General features: G+C 36.6%; 1 protein-coding gene across 1 annotated transcript; it reads right to left on the bottom strand.

Moving 5' to 3' along the window:
- Nucleotides 1-69: 69 nt before the first annotated feature.
- Nucleotides 70-23,673, bottom strand: GLIPR1L2 (GLIPR1 like 2). The gene is made up of 6 exons (XM_002711343.6): nt 23,198-23,673; nt 15,235-15,480; nt 11,428-11,531; nt 9,944-10,029; nt 1,201-1,227; nt 70-1,118 (listed from the first exon to the last, which is right to left on the bottom strand). The coding sequence occupies exons 1-6, from the start codon at nt 23,429-23,431 to the stop codon at nt 838-840; spliced, it is 978 nt and encodes a 325-aa protein (XP_002711389.1). The 5' UTR covers nt 23,432-23,673; the 3' UTR covers nt 70-837.
- Nucleotides 23,674-24,229: the final 556 nt, after the last annotated feature.

Below are 24,229 nucleotides of genomic sequence, written 5' to 3'. Positions count from 1 at the left end.
TCAACTTGGCCCAGTCCTGGCCATTATGGTCATTTGTGGGGTAAACCAGTGGGTGAAGGATTTCTCTCTCTTTAACTCTTGCAAATAAATAAAATAAAGCTTATAAAAATATTCTATATTATCATATAAATTTGAAAGAAGCCGGATTTCTCAATCAAAACTCATTAATTATGGGTATTTATTATTGCTTGGTGACAACAAATTACAGCAAGTCCTTAATGAAATGTTGTATATGAAATAGAAATAATATATTTATCAGTTAACAGGATGTACAGACATCCTTTAAATTATTCCAAAAACAAATGCCACAAAGACAAGTAAGCATGTTTGATACCTGGATATCACATGAAAAATATCATCACCACCCCCAGCAATAAGAACTATGATCGTAATAATTAAAACCAAAACCCTGATGTTTACTTAATGGTTGTTGTGAACTTGGAGTGGTCCTAAGTACCTTACATGAAAAATCTACTTAGTTCTTGAGAAAGTCATTAACTCACTTAGAAACTTAAAGCACAGAGATGGAAACATTTAGAAAATGGAAATTCCCTCCTTGATCAGGATCCCATAATGAAATCCTAAGATAAATTAGGTCAAATCTTTTTCAGTGTTTCTATTATAACATCTTATTCTTAGTGTCTGACTTTGCCTTAATATTTTCTATACAAAATATATATTTTTGTTCTTCAAATTTAAATCTGTTGAATAAGTATGGAGAAGAGAATAATAATAATATTACAATAGTGGTTTGCATACATTCTTTCTTGTCAAAGCTCAGGTTTTTTTAAATTTTGGCTTTTTTGGTATGATATTTTTGGCTTATGTTGGTGGCACCTATTCCTCCCCCTCTTCTTCCTCTTCCTCTTCCTCTTCTTCTTCCTCTTCCCTCTCCATTTCCTCTTTGTCTTTATTCTCTTCTTCCTCTGTTTCAGATTGGTCAGGGGTAAAGCTCATCTGCTTTTCCAATAAAATGTTTGGAAAATAAGGCTGTATTATGCAAACAATTATAACGCATAGCAGAAAACATAGTATTCTCAGTAACAAAATAAATATGCACAGTGGATCACATACAATTGGCCGGGGCACTTCCCACTTTGGATACCAAAATTGGTAATCTGTAAATAGAAAAGTAATTAAAAACTGTATTGCACATAAAGTAGTGAAATTGTTAAAGAAATAAAGGACATCAATACATACATATAGCTTGGTCACGATCTGCATTACCTAGGAAAAAAAGAAAGTCTATAAAGAATTTCACAAAATTTTGTCTTTCTTTGTAAACTAAAATATTTTTCCAATAACAGTATCACCTTTCTCATGTATTATACTATCATTTTTGATTGTCCTTCCCACCAAGTAACCAATTATACAGTGCAATATAATCTGTTCTAGTAAATGTAAGCCTGGTCTGCTAGGAGGCTGCAAATAGAGGAACCAGATGTGAGTTCTAGTGCTAATTCAGTCTCTAAATCATTGTGTCACCTTATATAAGTCACTTCATTTCTGTCCTCTAAACATTGTTCCAACTCCAACATTCTAGGATTCCACAATATCTCTTATTTTCATCTGTTTTTTTTTTTTCTGTCCCAAATGATCCCAAATTAAGTTTCAGAATCAACTCAATTGCCCATTAAATTCTTGTTTCAAGAAAGTTTCAGTTACTTTTCCATTTCCTATGTGGAAAAGTTAAATCTACAGCTTAGCATTTGTTGTTCTTAGCAATCTGACCCAATGAGATAATAACACTTCTCAGGCAATAAATTCCCTCTCTTCTTTTATTTTTTTAAAGATTTATTTTACTTTATTTGAAAGCGTTACAGAGAGAGGTAGGAAGAGGGGAGACAGAGAGAGAGAGAGAGAGAGAGAGAGGTCTTCTATTCACTGGTTCATCCCCCCAAATGGCCACTGGCTCTGGGTGAATCTGAAGCCAGGAGCTTCTTCTGGGTCTTCACACAGGTGCAGGGACCCAAGAACCTGGGTCATCTTCTACTGCTTTCCCTGGCTATAGCAGAGAGCTGGATGGGAAGCGGAGCATCCAGGACTTGAACCAGCACCCATATGGGATGGCAGCACTGCAAGCCGGGGCTTTAACCCACTGTGCCACAGTACCAGCCCCAAAATTCCCTCTCTTCTGCTCACCTGGGCAGACAGTGTCAGATAACCATTCCTGAATTCTACCAGGAAGAAGAGTGGCAGGATATATGAGCATGCACACATGGACAGCCCAATGGAAACCTGAGGGCTTTGTCTTACAATGATATTATCTTTAGAAAGAAATTTTTTTGTTCTTTCTGTAATTTAATTTTTAATTTTTTAATTTGTATGTACCTCATAAATGCAACATTATGAATATATACAGGCACATTAGCAAAGAGCTGGATTGGAAGTGAAGCACCTGAGATTCAAACCAGTGCCATATGGGATGCCGGCATCACTTGCTAAGCCACTATAATTAGTCCAATTTATCTGTTTTTTTTAAGAGATTTATTTATTTATTTGAAAGACAGTTACACACACAGAGAGAGAGGAGAGGCAGAGAGAGAGGGAGAGGCCTTCCATCTGCTGGTTCACTCCCTAATTGGCTGCAACGGCTGGAGCTGCATTGATTGGAAGCCAGGAGCCAGGAGCTTCTCCCGGGTCTCCCACGCGGGTGCAGGGGCCCAAGGACTTGGGCCATCTTCTACTGCTTTCCCAGGCCATCGCAGAGAGCTGGATTGGAAGTGCAGCATCTGGGTCTTGAACCGGCATCCATATGTGATGCTGGTGCTTCAGGCCAGGGCTTTAACCTGCTGCGCCACAGCTCGGGCCCCTCAATTTATCTGGGTTTTTTTTTTTTTTTTTTTTAAGATTTATTTTATTTATTTGAAAGACGAGTTAGAGAGAGAGGTAGAGACAGAGAGAGAGAGAGGTCTTCCATCCGCTGGTTCCTTCCCCAGATAGCTGCAATGTCCAGAGCTGCGCCGATCCAAAGCCAGGAGCCAGGAGCTTCTTCCAGATCTCCCACTCGGATGCAGGGGCCCAAGGACTTGGGCCATCTTCTACTGCTACCCCAGGCCACAGCAGAGAGCTGGATCAGAAGAGAAGCAGCCAGGACTAGAACCGGCACCCATATGGGATGCCGGCACTTCAGGCCAGAGAATTAACCCACTGTGCTACAGCGCCTGCCCTTCAATTTATCTGCTTTTAAAAGTAACTTTGAGCCTTGGCTATACACAATGAAAACTTAAACCTATTTTTCTACTTCTCGCTTTTTCTCACAATTTTTTTAATTAAATAAATCAATTTATTGAAAAGAATGAATGAACATTTTTTCTTTGTATGTTTTATTTTATTTTTTAGATTTTATTTAAGTTATACAAGTTTCATGTATTTTATACGTACAGACTTAGGAGCATAGTGATACTTCCCACTCTTTTTTTTTTTTTTGGACAGAGTTAGTGAGAGAAAGAGAGACAGAGAGAAACTCTATTATTTATATATTTTCCAAAATCTGCTTATTTATATTTTTGTTTTGTTACAATAATCCTCACATTTATTTTAGTCCTAGTCTGTCAATTATGTTCAATGTTTATGGTTATTCCTTTCATTGCAATTTTCCCATTTATCTTATCATTGTGAAACTCTAGTAGTTTATTGAAGAAGTGCTCAAGAGAATTATATAACATATGTTACTGAGTGCTCCCAAAACATCTGTCTATTTGCTTAGACTTGAGTAACAGGTTTGACCATATATAAATTCTTGTACTTCTTGTATTAAGGCATCATTCCACAGTCTCTTAGCACTGATTGTTATGGCAGAGAATGTTAAGGCTAGATTAAAAATTTCCCCTCTATGTGGGATTGTTTTTCTTTTAAATTTTATTTAAGATATACAAATTTCATGTTTTTCCTATATACAGATTCAGGAACATAGTGATACTTCCTACCTACCCTCCCTCTCACACACACGCCCACCCCTCTTCCTCCTCTCTTTCCTATTTCCATTCTTAATTTTTACAAAGATCTATTTTCAGTTAACTTTGTACTGGTAAGATTGTTAATCACAAACATGGCATTACTGCCACATCACAGCAAAGCTGATTCTGTAATGTAGGGCTAACGCTCACTACAGTTCTGTGAGTTCACACCTCTGCAAAGTGTTAGTTTAGAAGTTGTCAATGACTGTCAAGTGAAATGTGGAAGTTACAAGAGGAGCAGAGACCATAATTCTCCAGAGATGGTTGTAAACAAGAAAGCAACTTGGATAAAGAGGAGATCCACAGTGAGCTCCTTGCTGAAAGGGGGAACTATATGCTTTTCTGCCACATCTCAGCCCTTGGGTAGCGACTTCCCTGACCTTTGCTACCCGAGTATTTATAGCATTAATGTAAAATTGTATTTCCTATGTTAAAGAACTTCTTTCCAGAAGAACTTCTTTCCAGAACAGAGTAGTTGTTTTCCTACCCTACTAGTCAAATCAGACTATTAAACTCTGTAATAAATGAATTTTTTTTCTACATGCTTAAAGGATTCTTCTCCCCTTTCCCCTTCTCCCCTTTCCCCTAGCAACCAGAGTTGCTAGGTTATGTTGATTATGTTGACTACTTTGTGTCACTTTTTTCTGGTACAGAGTGTGCACATTCAAGTATTTTTATTTCTAAAAGATGTGTTTTATCACTTACTTTCACCATTCAACAGTGTTCTTTTAGAAAGGATCTAAGCAAAGTTTTTGAAAACTGAATTTTGGCAACACAGTTCACAGAAGACAAGCTGGAAATTCCGGTCTGAACCTAACCCAGTCAAGTACCTTCTAAAACTAGAATACCAACATTCCCCATGGAATTTAAATGTTTCATAATGAAATATTACAAATCCTAGCATATAATTCAACCAAACCATCTCAACTCAAATGAGAAAAGACAAGTAATAACTACCAAAGGCAAGATAAAACATCCAGGAATTATTAGATAAATACCTTGAAATGAAAGTTAACAGAAACAATATCCAAGAAATAGAAGATAGATTTCAAAGCAAGTTATCAGGAGGAAAAATGAAAATTACATATGAATAAAATGGCCAATTCATCAAGAGATGATTTTAATTGCATGTACACTTGACAGAATTTTGACATACATGAAGGAGAACTGACAGAACTGGGAGGAGAAATACAGAATTCTATATAGTTATAGTTGTGTGTATAGTTATAAAACGTGTATAGTTATAGTTGGAAACATATCTATAATAATAATGATAAAAACTGAATCTATCATCTATTTTCTGTAGCATCCTCTCTTCACATAACTCATACCTCAATAAATTATATCATAGTCACCAAAACCCCAAATCTGGTATTTATCTTACACTCTATTTTTTGCCATCACCAAATCAGATTAGTATTCATGATGTGCTAATTTTGCTACATAAATAGTAATCAGATTACTCTCATCATCTCTATTTCTCTTTTTTTAAAACCAACCTTCCTTCCTTCCTTCCTTCCTTCCTTCCTTCCTTCCTTCCTTCCTTCCTTCCTTCCTTCCTTCCTTTCCTTGGCACAGTTAGAGGGCAGACGCAGAGAGAGAGAGGTCTTCTAACCTCTGGATCACTCCCCAAATGGCTGCAATGGCCGGAGCTGGGCTGATCCAAAGCCAGGAGCTTGGAGCTTCCTTTGGGTCTTCACGTGGGTGCAGGGGCCCAAGCACTTGTGCCATCTTCCACTGATTTCCCAGGCACAGTAGCAGGGAGCTGGATCAGAAGTAGAGCAGCCAGCAATTGAACCAGCGCCCACTTCGGATGTCAACACTGCAGGTGGTGGTTTCACCTGCTATGCCACAGTGCTGGCCCCTCTATTTCTTTTACAAATACTCTACAATGAACCTCTTTTATCTCTTGGAATAAAAAAATCTCCAAACTGATTGGTTTTCCTGAGATTTTGCAGTTTCTTTTTTAGAAATTTAAAAAAATTTGAAACAATTCCAAACTTATAAGAAAGTTTCAATACAGTGCAAGTTTTTTTTATTGAAATATTTGAATGTCAACCTAATATCTAATCACCCTAGAGTACTTGGTGTAGATTTTCTACAAACAAGGGCATGCTTTTACATAATGACAGAATCATCAAAATGAGAAAATTTAGACTGTTATATTACTACCATCTAATTTTCAGATCCTAATCAATTCTTTCAATTATAAGAGTAATGTCCTTTGCAGTGAAAATATCCTATTCAGAATCATGTATTGCATTTAATTTTCATCTCTCTTTAATTTTCTTTAGTCTGGGACAGGTCATTCTCTTTTTGGCTTTCATGATCTTCCTGTTGTTAAAGATAACAAGTTAGTTATTTTGTAGACAAATACTCAGTTTTTAAAATAAATCTGTAATTTGGATTTAATTGACACACTCTTATGATTGGATTGGGTCCTGTAACTTTGCAAGGAATACAAAAGAAACAATGTTCTGCTCTGCTCATTGCAATCTCTGTCTGTAAGTTGTTCCCAATGTTAATGTTCACTTTGATCACTTGACTTGTGCCAGCTGGGCTCATCCACTGTGAGGTTACCTTCTCCCCTTATGAATTAAATATTTTTATGGTGAGTTCTTTGAAACTATGTAAATATACTGTTTCTCATCAAACTTTTTTTTAAAGATTTATTTATTTATTTGAAAGTCAGAGTTACACAGAGATAGGAGAGGCAGAGAGAGAGAGAGAGAGAGAGAGAGAGAGAGAGATATCTTCTATCCGATGGTTCATTCCCCAATTGGCTGCAACGGCTGGAACTGCGCCAGTCCGAAGCCAGGAGCCAGGAGCCAGGAGCCAGGAGCTTCTTCTGGGTCTCCCACATGGGTACAGGGGCCCAAGGACTTGGGCCATCTTCTACTGCTTTCTCAGGCCACAGCAGAGAGCTGGATCAGAAGAGGAGCAGCCGGGATTGAACCAGTGCCCATATGGGATGCCAGTGCTTCAGGCCAGGGCTTTAACCCGCTGCGCCACAGCGCCGGCCACTCTCATCAAATTTTTGATGTATTCATTTACTATTTTACATCTGTATGAATGGTTTTTTGCTTCATCCAATGGGTTATATTTGATTACTATTACCATTATTTGATTACTATTACCATTATTTCAGCGCTCATATTGTCCCAGATTTGGCTGGCGAAAGAACTTTAAGATGACATCTGTGTCTTTTTTCTTATCTGTTTCCATCATTCTTTGAGCACTTCTGTATTTTCAAGTATAAAAAGATGTTCTGGATTAAACTTATACTTTCCTTGCCCAAGCTCTGGAATCAGTCAGCCTTTTCTTCAGTCAATCCTGGTTCCTTCTTGTAGAATAGCATTTAGAAACCAAGATTAGGTGCTAGTCGTGCCCAGCGTTTTGGGGTCTCCAAGGCCCACCAGAGTTAGGGAATATGTGGATGTAGATACATGCATATACAACATTTACACTTATTTTTGTTGAAATCTTAAAGTTCTGAAACTGTAATCCCAATTCAGCACCACAATATTCATGCTTGCTTTCTTCCTTTACATATTTTTACTCCATTCTATAGCAATCAAAAACCTGAGCCTGTTATCCTTAATTTATCTATTTACTTAGTCAGTCCCCAGTATGCTTCCCATCTCTGATCACAGCCTCTAGTACTTCCCTGATATGGCGACTTCTCACTGTGCTTGGGCTCAGATATCCCACATCAGACTGATACAAATGGCCAGATTTAAAGAATAAAAATAAAGGGTGCAGGGCTTATGTTGTGGAGCAGGGTGTTATAGTGCAGTAGGTTAAGCCAGTTGAAGTCCTGGTTACTCTGCTTCTAAACCAGCCCTTGCTAAATATGCAAGCAATAGAAGATGGTCCAAATGGTTGGGTCCGTAGTGCCCACATGGGAGATCTGGATGGAGTTCTAGGCTCCTGGTTTTGGCCTGGCCCAGCCTGAACTGATGTGGTCACTTGGGAAATAAACCAAAGGATGGGAGATCTCTCTCTCTCTCTCTATCATTCTGCTTTGAAAATAAACATAAAAATCTTAAGAAATGATGCAGATTTTTTAGCATAGTATGTTCTATGCAATATTTGGAATAAATATATTAAAATTTTCTATTTACATAAAATCAATTTTACTGAAAACATTTTATTTATGTTTATCTTGAAAGATTATTTATTTAAAAGGCAGAGTTACAGAGACTGAGAGAGAGAGAGAGACAGATATCTTCCATCCACTGGTTCACTTGCCAACAGTCACAATGACCAGGGCTGGGTCAGGCTGAAGCCTAGAAGATGATCCTGGTCTACCACCTGGGTGGCAGGGGTCCAAGTACTTGGACCATTCTTCACTGTTTTCTCAGGTGCATCAGCAGGGAGTTGGATTGGAAGTAGAGCAGCTAGGACTCAAAGCATGCTGACTTGGGATGTTGGAGTCACAGGTGGTGGCCTAACATGCTGTGCCACAATGCTGGCCCCTAAAATTCATTTCAATTTTAATTCAGTGTCCTATGTTTAATCTCTCCACATATAGGCTGTCCTTCTACTTAGACACCTGCCCACCATTTCAGATTCTGAAATTCAGCCCTTAATTCTCCAATGTATAGATTCCTTCCTAAAGCTACTAGGGCTCTGACTGCACCCATTCCAGTCCATCTGCCCTACAGAGAACTTTTGCTCCACTACTTTGTACACTGACACTACTTGTAAGGTCGTCCCTAAGCATAGATTCCTCTAACTTGCTTAAGTTCTAGTATCTATTATCAGTCCACCCCTATATGTGCATCCTCTTGTCATTATTATCAGTCCACCCCTATATGTGCATCCTCTTGTCATTCTGCTTGGGCTCCAATAGTGTCAGACCTTCTCTCAAAGAATGTCATCCTCATTTGCTCACACTGAAACGCCCTTTGCCAGGCTTCTCCCTCCCATCCTGTGTTGACGCTGTCCTTATTTTGTTTGGCATAGACACCACATGCTGAGACATCCTGCATGGATAAATCTTCATCCTGCTCCGGCTCTGACAGCCCAAGCCTGACCACTTACACAGAGACACTCAACTCCATAAGGGTTCTGACTTCCCACACCTCTGTGTGGACATTGTCTTTACTCCAGTTAGGCTGCCTCCCCAGCCCCCTAGCAGCTTGTGTGAAACCCTTGTCCTGCTAACATTCAATCTGTTTGTCCCTCCCTGTAGATGCCTGCTTCCGACTGACATGCCTAATAGCTTTAGGGCTGAATTTTTCAGGAAGAGAAGGGGAAGAGTCAGAGAAAGACTTTCCATCTTGATTCAGGTGAAGCAAGGGCAGAGATGTTAGGAGGGATTCACCTCAGTAGTGGTGTTATGATGAAACAGTCCACTAGTTCTCAGTGCAAAAGCAAAATATGTTCTTTTCTTACCGTCTGACCTTATCCACTGCCACTTTCCTCTAGGTATTGTACATTACAGGTATGGTTATGATTTTAGAATATATGTTCTTATGTTGGGAAAAACTAAAAGACAATTTTGATCAAGCATTTTCTACTTTTTGCTTTCTGAATTTCTTTTTTGAATTTTAGTTCCTTAGAGTGGTAGGGGGATGCTAAATCAAAAAGCTATTAAGCATTTGCTACTTAACTTTCTTTTATTTTTATGAGTATTTTAGAATATCTTATTCTATTGCCCTGTCAAATAAGCTGCTGTTTTAGGAATTAACTGTGAAGCTTTCCAGGGTAAAATGGTAGGTTCTCATGCCAGTTTTCTGACATTCTGATATGTGCTTAGAAGGAATATGGGTATGATAAAGTACCAAAGGCTCTTCAGTTTAGAAAAATCTAAACACAATACTGTTTTAACCTTCCAAACAGAAAAATACCATAGGCTCAGAGGACCAACATTAACAGAACAATGAAAAACTAGTGTTGAATCATTTCATTTTCCTTCTTATCCTATGCATCATGAATAATTTTTCCCTTTTACATATAAATTATTCTGTTTATCTTACTGCATAGAAAATCTGTACATCTGTCACGAGGGCCACAATGTGTACAAAATAGTCCTGGTTGATAAGGCCTTCTTGTCAGAGTTGCTCTACAAAATAAAAAGCAGAAAATATTTTAATCAGAAAAAGTCTCAACTTTTACATGTCTTTTAAAAATACAGTTACCTATTAGTTTAAGATATGATTTAATTAGGGAAGCAGACAGAAGGCAGTACTTAAATTGGAGATGCACTCTCTCCAACCCTCACTTCACATCCCCAGAAAAGTCTCTTCTAAAAGGAACTCCAATGTCTTTTAAATCAAGTATTCTAAGTTAAATATGAGTGAATTTTAAAGCTTCTTTTACTTTAGTTTGTAGCAAAATGTATCCTTCAAAAATGAATGTTAGGAGTTGGCATGGTGGTATGACATAGCAGGTAAAGCTGCTGTCTGTAACACCGGTATCATTTGGGCACTGGTTCTAGTTCTGGCTGTTCAACTTCCAATCCAGCTCCCTGGTAATGTGCCTGAGAAAGCAGTGGAGGATGGCCCAAGTGCTTGGGCCCCTGCACCCACATCTAAGACCCGAAAGAAGCTCATGGTTCCTGGATTGGCTTGACCTATCCCTGGCTATTTTGGCCATCTGGGGAGTAAGCCAATGGATGGATTATCTTTCTCTGTTTCTTCCTCTTTCTTTTGCTATAACTCTGCCTTTCAAATAAAATGAAATACTTAAAAATTGATAGAATGTGTTATAATTGATTTTTGCTTTGCACAAATGTTTAAAACATTCTGTAGAAACAGTATATTAATTATATTAACATTTTACAAAATCCTGAAACACCTATTGCCAAAAATTCAGATGCACATATTTCTTTGGAGTCTATATAAAATGCATAAATACATATACAAGCAAATAGATATAAATAGGATTTTACAAAATTGGCCTAATTCATCATGCAGAACTGAGGCGAGAAGTGAGAAAATACATCGATTCCTTCAAATTAAATGGAATGCTTCCTATTTCTGAGGTATTATGATTCCTTATACATTTGAGGTTATCATCAGTTAATAATGCAATCTCCAAAGAATGATCAATTAATATTGTCCTTCCTGCTCCCAAACCAACAGAATTCTTGAAACAATTCTATCACATGAATTTAAACACATCTAATTTTACTTTCTTTGAACTTTTATTATTATATATGGGAGAATATTTTAATATTTTGGAAAATACTTTAAATCCTATAGTAGATATAAAATAACATTAAAGTTAAGGTTTGGGGGTAATACTTTGCTAGTCTATAAGTAATATCAGTTATGTTTAAGTTATAACATTACTTCATTATGGAATTGAAAATATTTCAATATAAAGTCTTTAGCATCTTATATTTAACTCTCTTATATGTCACACAATAGTTAAAAGAATGTATTAAAAGCTAGAAAATTTAATATTGAAATATTCTCAGTGTGTGTTTATATTCTTCTATCAGTTTAAAGTAACTTACCCTGGAGCATAGTTGCATATGAAAATTGCAGCATGTATAATAGTTCCAATCTTTGAACATGGAGTAACAGCACAACCAACCTTGTAAGAGCTGTCCCAAACTAGCTAAAATAAAAATTAAAAAAATATATAACATTTAATTCCTCACATTTACACTATCATATTATAAATAATAATATTCATTTATACAGATCCTTTGGTCAAGAAATTAAAGGAATATAAACTATATATTTTCCCTATGTACAGTTATAAATATTGTTATTTTTAAAAATTTAGACATGGGTAGAGAGTTATCATAGATTTAGGGCAGCATTTACAAAACTGTGTTTAGAGAAATACTTTAATAGGTTCTACCAATATACTATCTTAGGAAAAATGGTTTGAGAGCACTATCCAGAATAATGCTTTAGAAAGTCACACTTGACTAATCAATTTTCTCCATTTTGAGTATTTAGAAAGGTCTAGAATATTGGCAGGGAGGAAGATAGGGACAAAAGGAGAAAAAGTTTTAGAGAAGTGGAAATTGTGCATAGAAGGATAAAATGATAAAATATGCATAAAAGGATAAAAATGAGGGACAGTATATCTATAGAAGACATCAATAAGAGATACAAGAGTAGAGAATAACTGAATGCTTTCAGAAATCTTCCTTTTGTTGAGAAAATCCTAGTACAAGATAAAAAAAAAAGTCTGGGTTTTTCATTAAGAAAAATATAAATAGAATCTGGTTTCACGTTTTGAATTGGTGTGAAAAAGACGGGGATAATGAAGTCATTCCAGAAATTTTCTGTGTGACTTTAGTATTCCCAGTACTTCCAAGTGGACAAAACAAGAACAACAACAAAAAAAATAACTCCATGGGAGAAATAGGAATCATTTCTGTTTTTTTTTTTTCTATGTTTGTATATTTACATTGAACTGTAATGATTTTAAAAGTTTGATTCAATATCTCCCTTTAGGTCCATTAATATTTGTTTTAGGAAGCCTGGTAAATTTGCACTGGGTGCATATACATTTACTATAGTCATGTTTCTTATTGAATTTATCCCTTAATCATTACATTATAACTTTTGTCTCTTTTACAAGTTTTTGTGTTAAAGTCTATTTTATCTGATACTAGGATAGCAATTTCTGATCCTTTCTGCTTTCTGTTAGTATGGAATATCCTTTTCCATCCTTTCATTTTCAGTCTGTTTCTATTTTTGTTGGTGAGGTGTGTTTCTTCCAGCCTGCAGATACATGGGTCTTGTTTTTAATCCATTCAGCCATTCTGTATCTTTTAATTGGAGAATTTAGGCCATTTACATTCAAGGTTACTATTGATAAGTAATGATTTGGCCCTGCCATTTTTCATAAATATTTCTACTCTTTGCTTTGGATTTCCTTTGTACCTTTACAGATTTTCTGCCTTCACATTCTTTAATAATAATGACTATCCTTTTTTCTGTGTGTAGCATATCCTTAAGTATCATTTGTAAGGCTGGAGAAGTAGTGACTAATTCTTTCAATTTGTGTTTGTTTTGCAAAATCTTTATTTCACCTTCTTTTATAAATCATAACTTTGCAGGGTGCAATATTCTGGGTTGACAATTTTTTTTTTTCTTTTAGGATGTGGACAATGTCTTTCCAGTCTCTCCTAGCCTGTAGAGTTCTGGTGAGAAATCAGCTGTCAGTCTAATTGGAGATCCTCTGAAGGAATTACCTTCATTTATGTAGTGTACTTTTTAGAATCTTTTATTTATGTTTTACAGTTGAAAGCTTGACTATAATGTGTAGTGGTAAAGATCTTTTCTGGTCGTGTCTGTTAGGAGTTCTGTGTGCTTCCTGTACTTAGATGTTCCTTTCTTTCTCCAAATTAGGTTAAGTCTTCTGCTATTATTTCATGGAATAGCTATTCTAATTGATTCTTTCTGCACCTTTAGTAATGCCTATATGACCTATATGTTGGGTTGTTTTATAGTATCCCATACATCTCAAATCTGGCTTTTAGGTTTTTTTTTTTTTTAGATTTATTTATTTGATAGATAGATGAATGGAGAGAGAGAGAAAAAAAGAGGTCCTCCATTTAGTGGTTCATTCTCCAAATGGCCACAAAAGCTGGGGCTGGGCCATGCTGAAGCCAGGAGCCAGGAGCTTCTTCCAGGTCTCCTATGTGTGTGCAGAGGCCAAAGCACTTAGGCCATCTTCCACTGCTTTCCCAGGTGCACTAGCAGGGAGTTAGATCAGAAGTGGAGCAGCCAGGACTTGAAACAGCACTCATATGGGATGCCAGCACTGCAGTTGGCAGCTTAATCCACTCTGCCACGGTGTAAGCCCCTGTTTTTGGTTTTTCTAATTTCTTCTTTGTTTTCGGTCTGAGAAATAGAATGATAGATGAAAAGAATACAGAATAGGAATGGATGTTTGATGTGGCAGTTAAGATGTCAGTAGGGATGGATACCTCCCATATTAAAGTGCCTAGGATTGAGTCCTGCTCCACTTTTGACTCCATCTTCCTGCTAATGTGCACCTTGGGAGGCAGCAGACAGTGGGCCAAATACTTGGATCCCTTCCACCCACGTGAAAGACATTGATTGAGTTCCAGGCTTCTGACTTCAGCCTGGGTCAGCCTTAGCTCTTGTGGACATTTGGGGAATGAACTAGCTGATGAAAGATCTCTGCTTCTGTCTCTATGTATCCCTCTACATTTCAAATAAAATAAAAATTATTTTAAAAAAATAGTAGAAAATAGAATGTGAAGGTTGAAGTGGATTTAAGTAGGTCAAATGCAGGAAACAAGAATTTCCAGGGGACTGGAATTAAGGAGTAAAAGATACAGAGTACAGCAGTAAACCAAGGAGTAGATTTGATTAGTTTACAGAGAGTATTTAAGTTATACTAAGAAATCTAACTTTAATATGAAAAGACAATGAAAAACCGTTATAGCTTTCTAGAAGAAGAAAGAAGTGACCTAAAATGTTTTAAAGCATGATTAATTTGGTGGAACAGAAAGAAAGATATGAATTCAACATGAACACATTCCAAAATTCTAAGTTTTACATAAAACATAACACCAAGATCTATTGCTTGAAAAATAATCATCTTTTAAATAAATTTTGTGGTTCATTCAGTAATTTCTAGATTTTTAATACAGATGTTTAATATAGGTATTTATTGAATATCTAAATAATGTTGTTGTGTTGAGAATATAGGGATGACAAGACAAAGTCTGTGCCCTCAGTGTATTAACAGATTGATAAATAATTATAAAGCTGTGTGTTATGCAACATGGTAAAGATGTATATAGGAAATGAAAAATAAATCAATATTCCTGGGATATAAGTGTCACAATAGATTGTTGGAATTGAGGTACAGAAATACTACTATTAGTTTGCATTTAAAGTATTTTAATCAAAACCTGTGTGGTAGAATGTTTATAGTGATTCATGTAAAAACACCACCTTTTACTTATGTTATGGTTAATAGTTTATAAATAATTTTTATTTATCAGTTTCCCATTTCCTTTCCCAGTATGCAAAATTTTTAGAAAAGTCTCCTGCATCTTTGTGTATGGAAATTGTATTTACACTATTTAAAAGAATATTTTAATCGCATGATTCACATAATATATGGAATTATTGGACATTTTGATGATATAGGAGTAATTAGAATTTTGATTTTATAAGTAATAAATCTACCATTAACTCATCTATTTGAAACATAATCAAACTAGGCAGTTAAGGGTACTGTATTAATAGTTAATACATTAATAAATCAATTAATAATTAATATAACAATAAATTAATAATTAAAATTATAAATTAAATACCTGTAAATAATTAGAACAGTTTTCAGAGTAACTACCATTTTCAAAATTATAATTTTTCCTCTCTGCATACCAACTGTTGATAGCAATACTTGCAGTGAATTCATTTTCCTTGCCAACCCACATATTTTCACCAACACCATAAAATGTAGGATGGGCCATTTGTACGTCTTCTAAGTGAGTATTACGCTTAAACACACATTTTTTTCCCCATGCTCTAGCTGTCCGTGATAAAGCTACATCCCAAGTCTGGAAAAAAAAAAAGCAAAGTAAATGAAATAGTAAGATCATTGTGTTCTGAATAATTTTTCTTTAAATATCATAAGGAAAACAATTTTAACTAACTGTACTTATCAGACTTGTTTGTTGAATTTCCATGGGGAAAATTTCAGATAATAATAAATGAAAGGACTACTTCCTGAGACAAATGATCATGCACATATTTATAATACTAGAATGACAGATTACAAAAATTATCACAGTATTTTTACATACAATTGGTTCATAATATATATTTTAAATTTCATGCTTTGTCCAACTTAAAATATGCATCTAAGAACTACTTAGAACAATTTAAAATATTTATCTAAGAATTGTTTATTGTCCATTGCTTATATAAAAATATTGTATTGTCAGGAATAATATGAGAAATTATTATAAATCTTGTCTTCACTTTGCTATTGTTAGAATAAGACATTCTACCTATCTCTGTATATATATGTATTTATATATGTACTCTATCAATTATATATAGATATAACACTTATATATAATTAAACATTTTAATACATGGTGATAGCTGATAAATGTTATAAACAAGCACATATAAAGTTGTATGCAAGTTTCCAGACATGTGAGAAAACATCACAAGATGCTGCTCTCTTATTACTAACTCTAGAAATATGTACTTTTATCATTATTTAGAAGATATTTAGTTCATTGTTTATTTAAACATAACAAAAATAAAACATTCAAAAAGTCAAAAAATTAGACAAAAATAAAAAGTACATGTTACAGCAAATTTATAAGTAAACAATTCTGAAAATGAATACTAAGACTTAGAAATTTCTTAATTCCATGGATTATACATAAATACAATATAGAAAATAAACACATAAGATCTTCAGAATATTCCCTCAAGAACTGCCTCCCCAAGTGCAGGCTGCCCAAGTGCCTAGATATGCATTTCTCTCTCTCTCTGTATATATATATATATATATATATATTCTAGATGTGGGCCCCAAAAGCATCTTTAGATGATGGAGTAAGGACAACTGTGATAATCCTACAAACTTCCTGGTGGGCAGTTTGCCTGTCTGCAGTGAGGGCACAGACATCAGTATTGTAGTCCTGGCTGTTTCCTGGAGCAGAGCATGGAAGTATCCAGCTTCAGCTCACAGGGCTTCTTTTGATCAGGCCAGTCAGGTTTTGGTTCTCAGTGACTCCAAGTCAGAAAGATATGGTAACAATTAGAAACGTTAGTTTGCAGAGTTGTAGTCAGACATTAGAGGAAACAAGAAGAATTGACAAAATGTGCAAGATGACAGGATCCAGGTTGGTTTACATGTAGGTTCTATAACCTCAAGGACAATGAACAATTAAAATCCAATAACCCACAAGGATGTTCTATAGTTTTCCACTGAAACATGAAAGTATTTTTTGTAGTCATTCCTTTCTTGATAAAAATGAGCTAACGTCAGTTTATTCTGCTTTCCAAAATAAGTCTGGTCTCATTAGATTTGGTTTCATTATTGACTTTAATGCAGAAAGCATAGTAATAGACTTGCAAAGGCCTTTTAAAAATTTATTTTTTTATTTATTTGAAAGTTAGAGTTAAGAGGAGGAGGAGGAAGAGGAGGAGGAGGAGGAGGAGAGAGAGACAGAATCTTCTATCCACTGGTTCATTCCCCAAATGGCCACAATGGCCAGGGCTAGGCCAGGGCTAGGCCAGGCCGAAGCCAGGTGCCCGGAACTTCTTCCAGGTCTCCTACGTGAGTAGCACAGGACCAAGCACTTGGACCATCTTCTGCTGCTTTTCTAGGCACATTAGTAGGGAGCTGGATTGGAAGTGGAGCAGCTGTATCTTGAACAGGCTTCCACATGGGCTGTCAGTGTCGCAGGTGGAGGCTTAATCTGGTATGTCATGATGCTGGCCCCTGCAGAGGCCTTTTAAAAATAGGTTTTGTTGGAAGTTCTCAAAAGAAATTTCAGATTTGATTTTCAAAAGGCACTTGAGGCTAGGAAGCTAAGCAAGAACTCACCACTGGATTTTTTTCTGCAACGCTTTATTTTGATAAATTCCTCTCTTTTCTAGGTCCCCTACATCCTAAGGTTCTTGGGCTTGCCAGGAAGTGACCTTCCTTACTCATCTCTAAAGCTGGGACCTCTGTAAAACAAATTCTCGTCCAATTTTCCAAGAGGATTTTCTAAGCACTGGCTCCATAAAGTAAAACTTAATTCCTTAAAACCATCTAATTAAATATAATTTTCTGCATCAGTATCAAATATGACATTCTTGTCAAAGTCTTGGTTATATAAACAGTGTTTCCAATTATGTTCTGTTATAAGGAGGGCAGATTCATATTTTGGTCATATAGATAATCACTGCCATGATAATAAAAATACTCCATAAAAGTTCCTATTTTGATTAACTGAGGCAAGGAAAAACATAATTGTTTCACTTGTCTTTATACAGGAAATCAAAGAACTTGCATTTTTAAAGCGATTGATGGCTTAAGAGAAAAGGAGAGAAGTTTCATGTGTCCGAACAAAACCATACCCATCTTTCATCATTTCTTTCAGCTCTTTTCAGCTATAAGGAGTGGCTTTTGGTGGTCCCTGAGTCCCTTGAAAGTCCCCGATGGGGGCAGTAGAACTACCGTTCAAAGAACTATACGGTGTTGAGAGGCTGGAATGGGAGGTGAAATATCTCACAGGGCAGATGAAGAGATGGAAGAGATAGGGGTTCAAAGGCGGATGTATCAAGGGATTCAAAGGAACTTAAGGGAAGATCAAAGGTGGTAAAAAGCAGGAAGGAGGAGTAGTGTTGTGAAGGGAGAGGTCTTAGAGAAGTCACTTTGGAAAGAGCTGAAGTTTCACAAAGAGGCTACTGAAGTTCCAAATTATCCTTAGTAAAAATCACGCCAACAAGAAAGAAAGCACCCAGAAGAGGGGCTCAAGGAAGAGGGGTTTTCAGTAAACTGATAAGTTCCCACAGGAGAATCAGGATCAAATGCAGAAAAGGAGACTTCATCAGTAAGTCTGGAAAAAATTTCTAGTTTAAGACTCAGAGAGTGAATTCTCCCTCAGAACACACAGTCAGTAAGAAAGACTTCCAGTCTGGGAACTAGTCGTTCAGTTCTCACTTGAAATAACGAACCAGAAAAGCGTTTCCAGCCCAAGAGGTTCTTTTAACCTGAAACTGTAATCTAGCTTCAAAGAGTACATTCAGAACCTGTTGAATTCTCATTAGTATCCCACGTGGGAAACTAAGATTGAATTCTGGGCTCCTTGTTTCAGCTTAGCCCAACCTAGGCTGTTGCAGGCATTTGGAGAGTGAGCTAGAGAATATAAGATCTCTCTCTCTTTTTCTGTGTGTGTGTGTGTGTATGTCTTCCTGTTTCTCTTTCTCCCTCTTTCCGCCTTTCAAATAAATATATATATAAATAAAAATGTTAAATAAAAAAAGCCTCATTTCCAGATTATATAATGAAGTTAATTATAAATTTTCAAAGAGCAGATACTTAATACAACACATATTTAATACAATGATATAGCAAATAACAGGATTTCATTTTTTACCACTGTGTAATATTCCACAGTGTACATAAATTTCATAATTTTTTCATCCAGTCTTCAGTTGATGGAGATCTGGGTTGATTCCATAAGGATGCAATTGGAAACTATTATACTTTGTGAAATAATCCAGTCCCCAAAAGGCAAATACCATGATGAATAACTAAAACAACAAATTAAAAAGGAGATACAGATACTCTTCTAATAGAAACAAAAGGGATTGTGGTGCTAATATTGTAGTGCAGTGAGTTGAGCTGGTAACTGTAATGCTTATATCTTATGGGTGCTGGCTTGAGTCCAGCTGCTCCACTATCAATCTAGCTCCCTGCTAATGGCTTGGGGAAATCAGCAGAACTTGGCCCAAGTGCTTGGGTCTCTGCCACCCATGAAACTCCTGGCTCTTGACTCCTGGCCTGACTCATTCTTGGTTTTGTGGCGACATGGGGAGTGAACCAGCAGATGGAAGATAACTCTTTCTCTGTGAGTCTCTTCCTTCTCCCTCTCTGTAACTCTGACTTTCAAATAAATACATCTTTTAAAAGAAAGAAATAATAAGGATTATTAGAGAATGCTAATGTAACAAATGTAGGCCAAAAAAGTGGATAACTTTGATGAAATGGATACATTTCTAGAAACATGTGAACTACCAAGGCTAAATCATGAAGACACAGCAAATCTAAACAGACCTATAACTACTAAGAAGACAGAATCAGTAATAACATTCTATTGGTAAAGAAAGACCTAAAGACCAGATGGCTTAATTGGTGAATTTTATGCAACATTAAGAAATAACTGGGGTGGGCATTTGGCTAACTAAGACACTACTTGGGATGCTTGGTGCTCAAGTCTTGAGTCTGCTCCTAAATCCAGCTTCCAGCTATTAACACACCTTGAAAGGTAGCAAATGATGACTTAAATGGTTAAATTCCTGCTACCAATGTAGATTGAGTTCTCTGGCTCCTGTCTTCAGCCTGGCCCAGCCCCAGCTGATGCCAGCATTTGGGGAGTAAACCAGTGGATAGGAGATTGATCTCTCTCTCTCTCTCTCATTTTTAAAAATAAACAATTAACATTAATTCTCAAAATATTTCAAAAAAAAAAAAAAAGAAAAAGAAAAAGAACACTTCCCAACTCATTCTATAAAGCCAGAATTACCCTGATATCTGAACCAGACAAAGACACAAGAAAATAAACCTACAGATCAATATCCTTTATGAATATTGATGCAAAAAGCTTAGAAAAATATAAAAAGCTAAACCAATAAACATTTTAGAAGGATTATCATAACCATGTGAGACTTATTCCTGTGATGCATGGATGGTTTAACATATGAAAATCAATAAATGAGATAAACCACATTAATATGATGTAAGAAAATTTCATATAATTTTAACAGATCAGAAAGAGTATTTAACAAGGCCCAACATTCTTTCATGATAAAAACATCTAACAAACTAGAATGGAAGAATATTACCTCAACATAAAGAGAGCCAAATGTGAAAAATTCATAGCTGTTATCATATTTAACAGTAAACAATTTACGGCTTTTCCCCTAAAATCGAAGGCAAGACAATAATGCCATTTAGCTATTTTTAATTAGCACAGGATCAGAAATCTCAGTCAGAGCAATCAGGCAAGAAAGAGAAATAAAACGTATCCCAACTGGAAACAAAGAAGTAAAATTATACTAATTCACACATGACAGGAATCTAACTTGTAGAAAAACCTAAATATTCCACAAAAAACAATTAAAATCAATAAACAAATTCATTCAAAGTAGCAGGTTGAAAAATCAACACAAACAAAATATTAGATAAGTGAGTCCACCACAATAGCCTCAAAAATAATAAAGTACTTAGGAATAAACTTAACCAAAGAGGAAAGACTTGCATACTGAAACTATAAAACATTACTAAAGAAATTCAAGAAGATAGTAACAAGTCCTAACACATGCTATATTCATGGATTGGATAATTTAATCTTACTAAGATGTCTATACTACCAAAATGCTTGAAAAACCAATGCAACTCCTGTCAAAAAAATCTCCATGATGTTTTCTGCAGAAATTTAAATTTAAAAATTCAAACAGAATCTCAACAGAACATAAGTGGCAAAAAAATAGTCTGGAAAAAGAAAAAAATTGGAAGGGATCAAGTTTCTTTAAGAACAAGCTTGGAAGGAGAAATTAGGTGCATCACAAAAGTATACTTATCAAACTGTGTGGTATAAGACATGCAAATTATGGAGTAGAACCGAGAATCAGAAATAAATCCTTGCATTTATGAGAAAATGATTTTGTTCATAAAAGTAATTGTCTTTTCGACAAATGATGATGTTTTATGATACTGAAGTTGGCAGTGATTTCTTAGATATGATACCTAAAGCAAAGACAACAAGGAAAAATAAATTAGAATTCATCAAAGATAAAATATTTTGTCCATTGAATGCAAAAAGACAGCTTACAGAATGGAGCGAATATGTGCAAATCCTCTATTTGATATGTATTAAATTCAAAATATACATAAACATTTCTATAATTCAACAACAAAATATTAACACGCTAACAAAAATGGGTGAAGAAAAAGTAGATAAACAACGGTACAACAAGCATATGAAAAGATGGTTAACATCATTATTCATTAAACCACCATGAGATATCACTTCACAACCACTAGGTGGCTTTTATCAGAAAACCAGAAAATAACAGGCATTAGCTAAAAGGTAGAGAAATTTGAAAACTGCATTCCTAGTGGTAAAGAGGTGGCCACTGCAGGAAACAGAATGGCAGTTCTTTGAAAAATTAAACATAGAGGTGAATGTTTGACCTAGTGGTTATGGTATCAGTTGGGACACCTGCATCCCATATCACAATTCCTGGATTTGAGTTCTGGCTCTACTCGGGTACTCTGGAAGGCAGCAGTTGAATACTTGCCATCCATATGAGAGAACTGCAATTCTAGTTTTGGCTATATACTTAGACGTAGCAAAAGCAAGAATTTTGCTATTGTTACACAAGTTGTTATTTGCACACAAGTTGACAGTTATTATTCCCAGTAACCAAAATGTGGAAGCAACCCAAATGTCCACTGACAGATGAATGAATTTAAAAATATGACATATACACACAATGGAATAATATGCAGTTTTGAAAAAGATGAAAATTCTAATACATTCTACAATATGGATGTACTTTTTAAACGTTATGCTGTTAAATAATCCAGTCACAAATATAAATATGGTATAATGTCATTTATGAGTTACCTTGAGTAGTCACTCATACATACAATATGAATGCATTAATTCCATGGAACTGATATTTAAAAATGGTTAAAGTCATGAAGTTTATGTTGTGTATATTTCATACATTAATGTCTTTGGTGTTTAAAAACAAAATGGAATGCTAGTACCCAGGTACAGGAGGAAGGGGAGATAGGGGGAGTCATTATTTGACAGGTATGGAGCTTAATGACATGGTGCTTAATTGTATGGCGTTTCAGTTAGGGTACATAAAAGATTTTCTGGAGATGGGTAATGGTGATCATTGTACAACAGTGTGAATGTAATAATGTTAAAATGGTTAAAGTAATGAAGTTTATGTTGTGTATATTTCATACAGTTAAATGTTTTTGGTGTTTAAAAACAAAATAACAGGGCCAGCATTGTGGTGCAGCTGGTTAAGTCCCCACCTATTACTCCAGGGTCACATGTTTGAGCTCTGGTTCGTGTCCTGGCTGATCAGCGTCTAGTCCAGCTTCCTGGTGATGCTCCTGAGAAGGTAGTGGCAGATGGCTCAACTGCTGGACCTCTGCCTCCCATGAGGGAGACCTACCTGTTAGAGCCTCCTGACTTTGGCCTGACCCAGACTTAGCTATTGGTTACACTTGGGGAGAGAGCTAGGATGGAAGATATCTCTGTTTCTCTCTGTCTTTACCCCTTCCTCTCTCTCAGTTGCTCTTCCTTTCAAGTAGATAATTCACCTTACTCCGGGTCCTGCACAGAATCAAGGTGTGAGGATTTTTTCTCAAGTGCACAAACTGTTCTCAGCCTGAACTAAAGTCGCCCTTCTCGGCAGTACTCATGCCTCGAGCAGTGACCCAGGCGTTCGTGAGCCAAGGCCCTCCTGGTGACAAGGCTCGTGGGAGCGGGTCGTGGACACCGCCTTTGGCCTCACCATGAAGCGTAAGTTGGCCCCTCGGGGGACGACGTTGCCCCGGATCTCATTGTGAAGCTCCAAGTACTCATTGATGAAGTCTACGTCCTCTTCGTGTGGTAAAAACGTTCCGTTCACACTCGAACCCAACAGCAGGAGCCACAGCTCACAGAGCCACAGCTTCAAAACGCCCCCTAGAGCCAGGGGAAGCGAGTAGGAGCACCACTCCCCGCCAAAGGGCCTCGGAGCCTCCATGGTGCCTGGCCAAGGAAAGGCCAGTGCGCACGCGCAGACACGCCCCTGTGACCTGCCAATCTAAGGGGCGGTGCAGGGAAACCCTGTAGGCGCCTCCCCCGGAAAAGGAAGTGGGGAGGAGGGAGCCGGTGGGAGGAGGAAATTCCAGGCTGGGTAAGTGGCAATGAATGTGTGTGGAACAAACTAAAGAGACTTAGTTAGATGAATTTGAGCTTTTCACCAAAGTAACGTAGGTAAACATTATGCAGAGTCATTTCTGACACGAAAGGATGTGTCATTTACTGATGAGCTATCATTTGCACAGTAAATGCTGGTGTCTGAGGCACCTTATAATTATGCAAGAGGAAATAATCATTCTCCAATGACATTGATTATAAATTCAGTTCATTTTTGTTTTTTTTCCTTACCAGTTCAGTTGGGAATTTGGTGCAGGATGTGCCTTTTTTTCCTCTCCCATAGAAAAATACTCTGTTTAACTTCCTCCTTGAGATGTTTTTCTCTTCTGTTTCTTCCCCTCCCTCCTCCTTCTCCTCTTCCTTCTTCCTTTGAGAGGGAGGGAGACAGAGAGAGAGAACTCCCATCTTCGGATTCACCTGCCAGATACCCCAGGATGGGCAGAAGCTGAAGCTGGGAGCCAGGAAATCAGTTCAGGTCTCTCATAATGGTGTCAGGAAACCAACCGTTTGAGCCATCTCAACTGTATTTCAGAATTTGCATTACCAGCAGGCTGGAGTTAGGAGCCAGAACCTGGATATAAATCCAGGTGCTCCGATATGGTTTTTGGGGAATTTTAACTGC

Source organism: Oryctolagus cuniculus, chromosome 11 (assembly GCF_051225735.1).
Source record: "Oryctolagus cuniculus isolate XC-2025 breed Fujian yellow rabbit chromosome 11, ASM5122573v1, whole genome shotgun sequence".
Lineage (NCBI taxonomy): Eukaryota > Metazoa > Chordata > Mammalia > Lagomorpha > Leporidae > Oryctolagus > Oryctolagus cuniculus.
Note: the sequence above shows the minus strand (reverse complement) of the source record. Positions and strands in the feature narration are given on the sequence as shown.

What these genes read in the sequence shown, in the direction of transcription:
- GLIPR1L2 (XM_002711343.6), bottom strand. Translation starts at nt 23,431, where the DNA reads ATGGAGGCTCCGAGGCCCTTTGGCGGGGAGTGGTGCTCCTACTCGCTT. An exon ending in ACTGTTCTAATTATTTACAG is followed by an intron (nt 11,532 to 15,234) that starts GTATTTAATTTA and finishes TTTTTATTTTAG; the next exon opens with CTAGTTTGGGACAGCTCTTA. An exon ending in ATGTACAGATTTTCTATGCA is followed by an intron (nt 1,228 to 9,943) that starts GTAAGATAAACA and finishes TTTTTTTCCTAG; the next exon opens with GTAATGCAGATCGTGACCAA.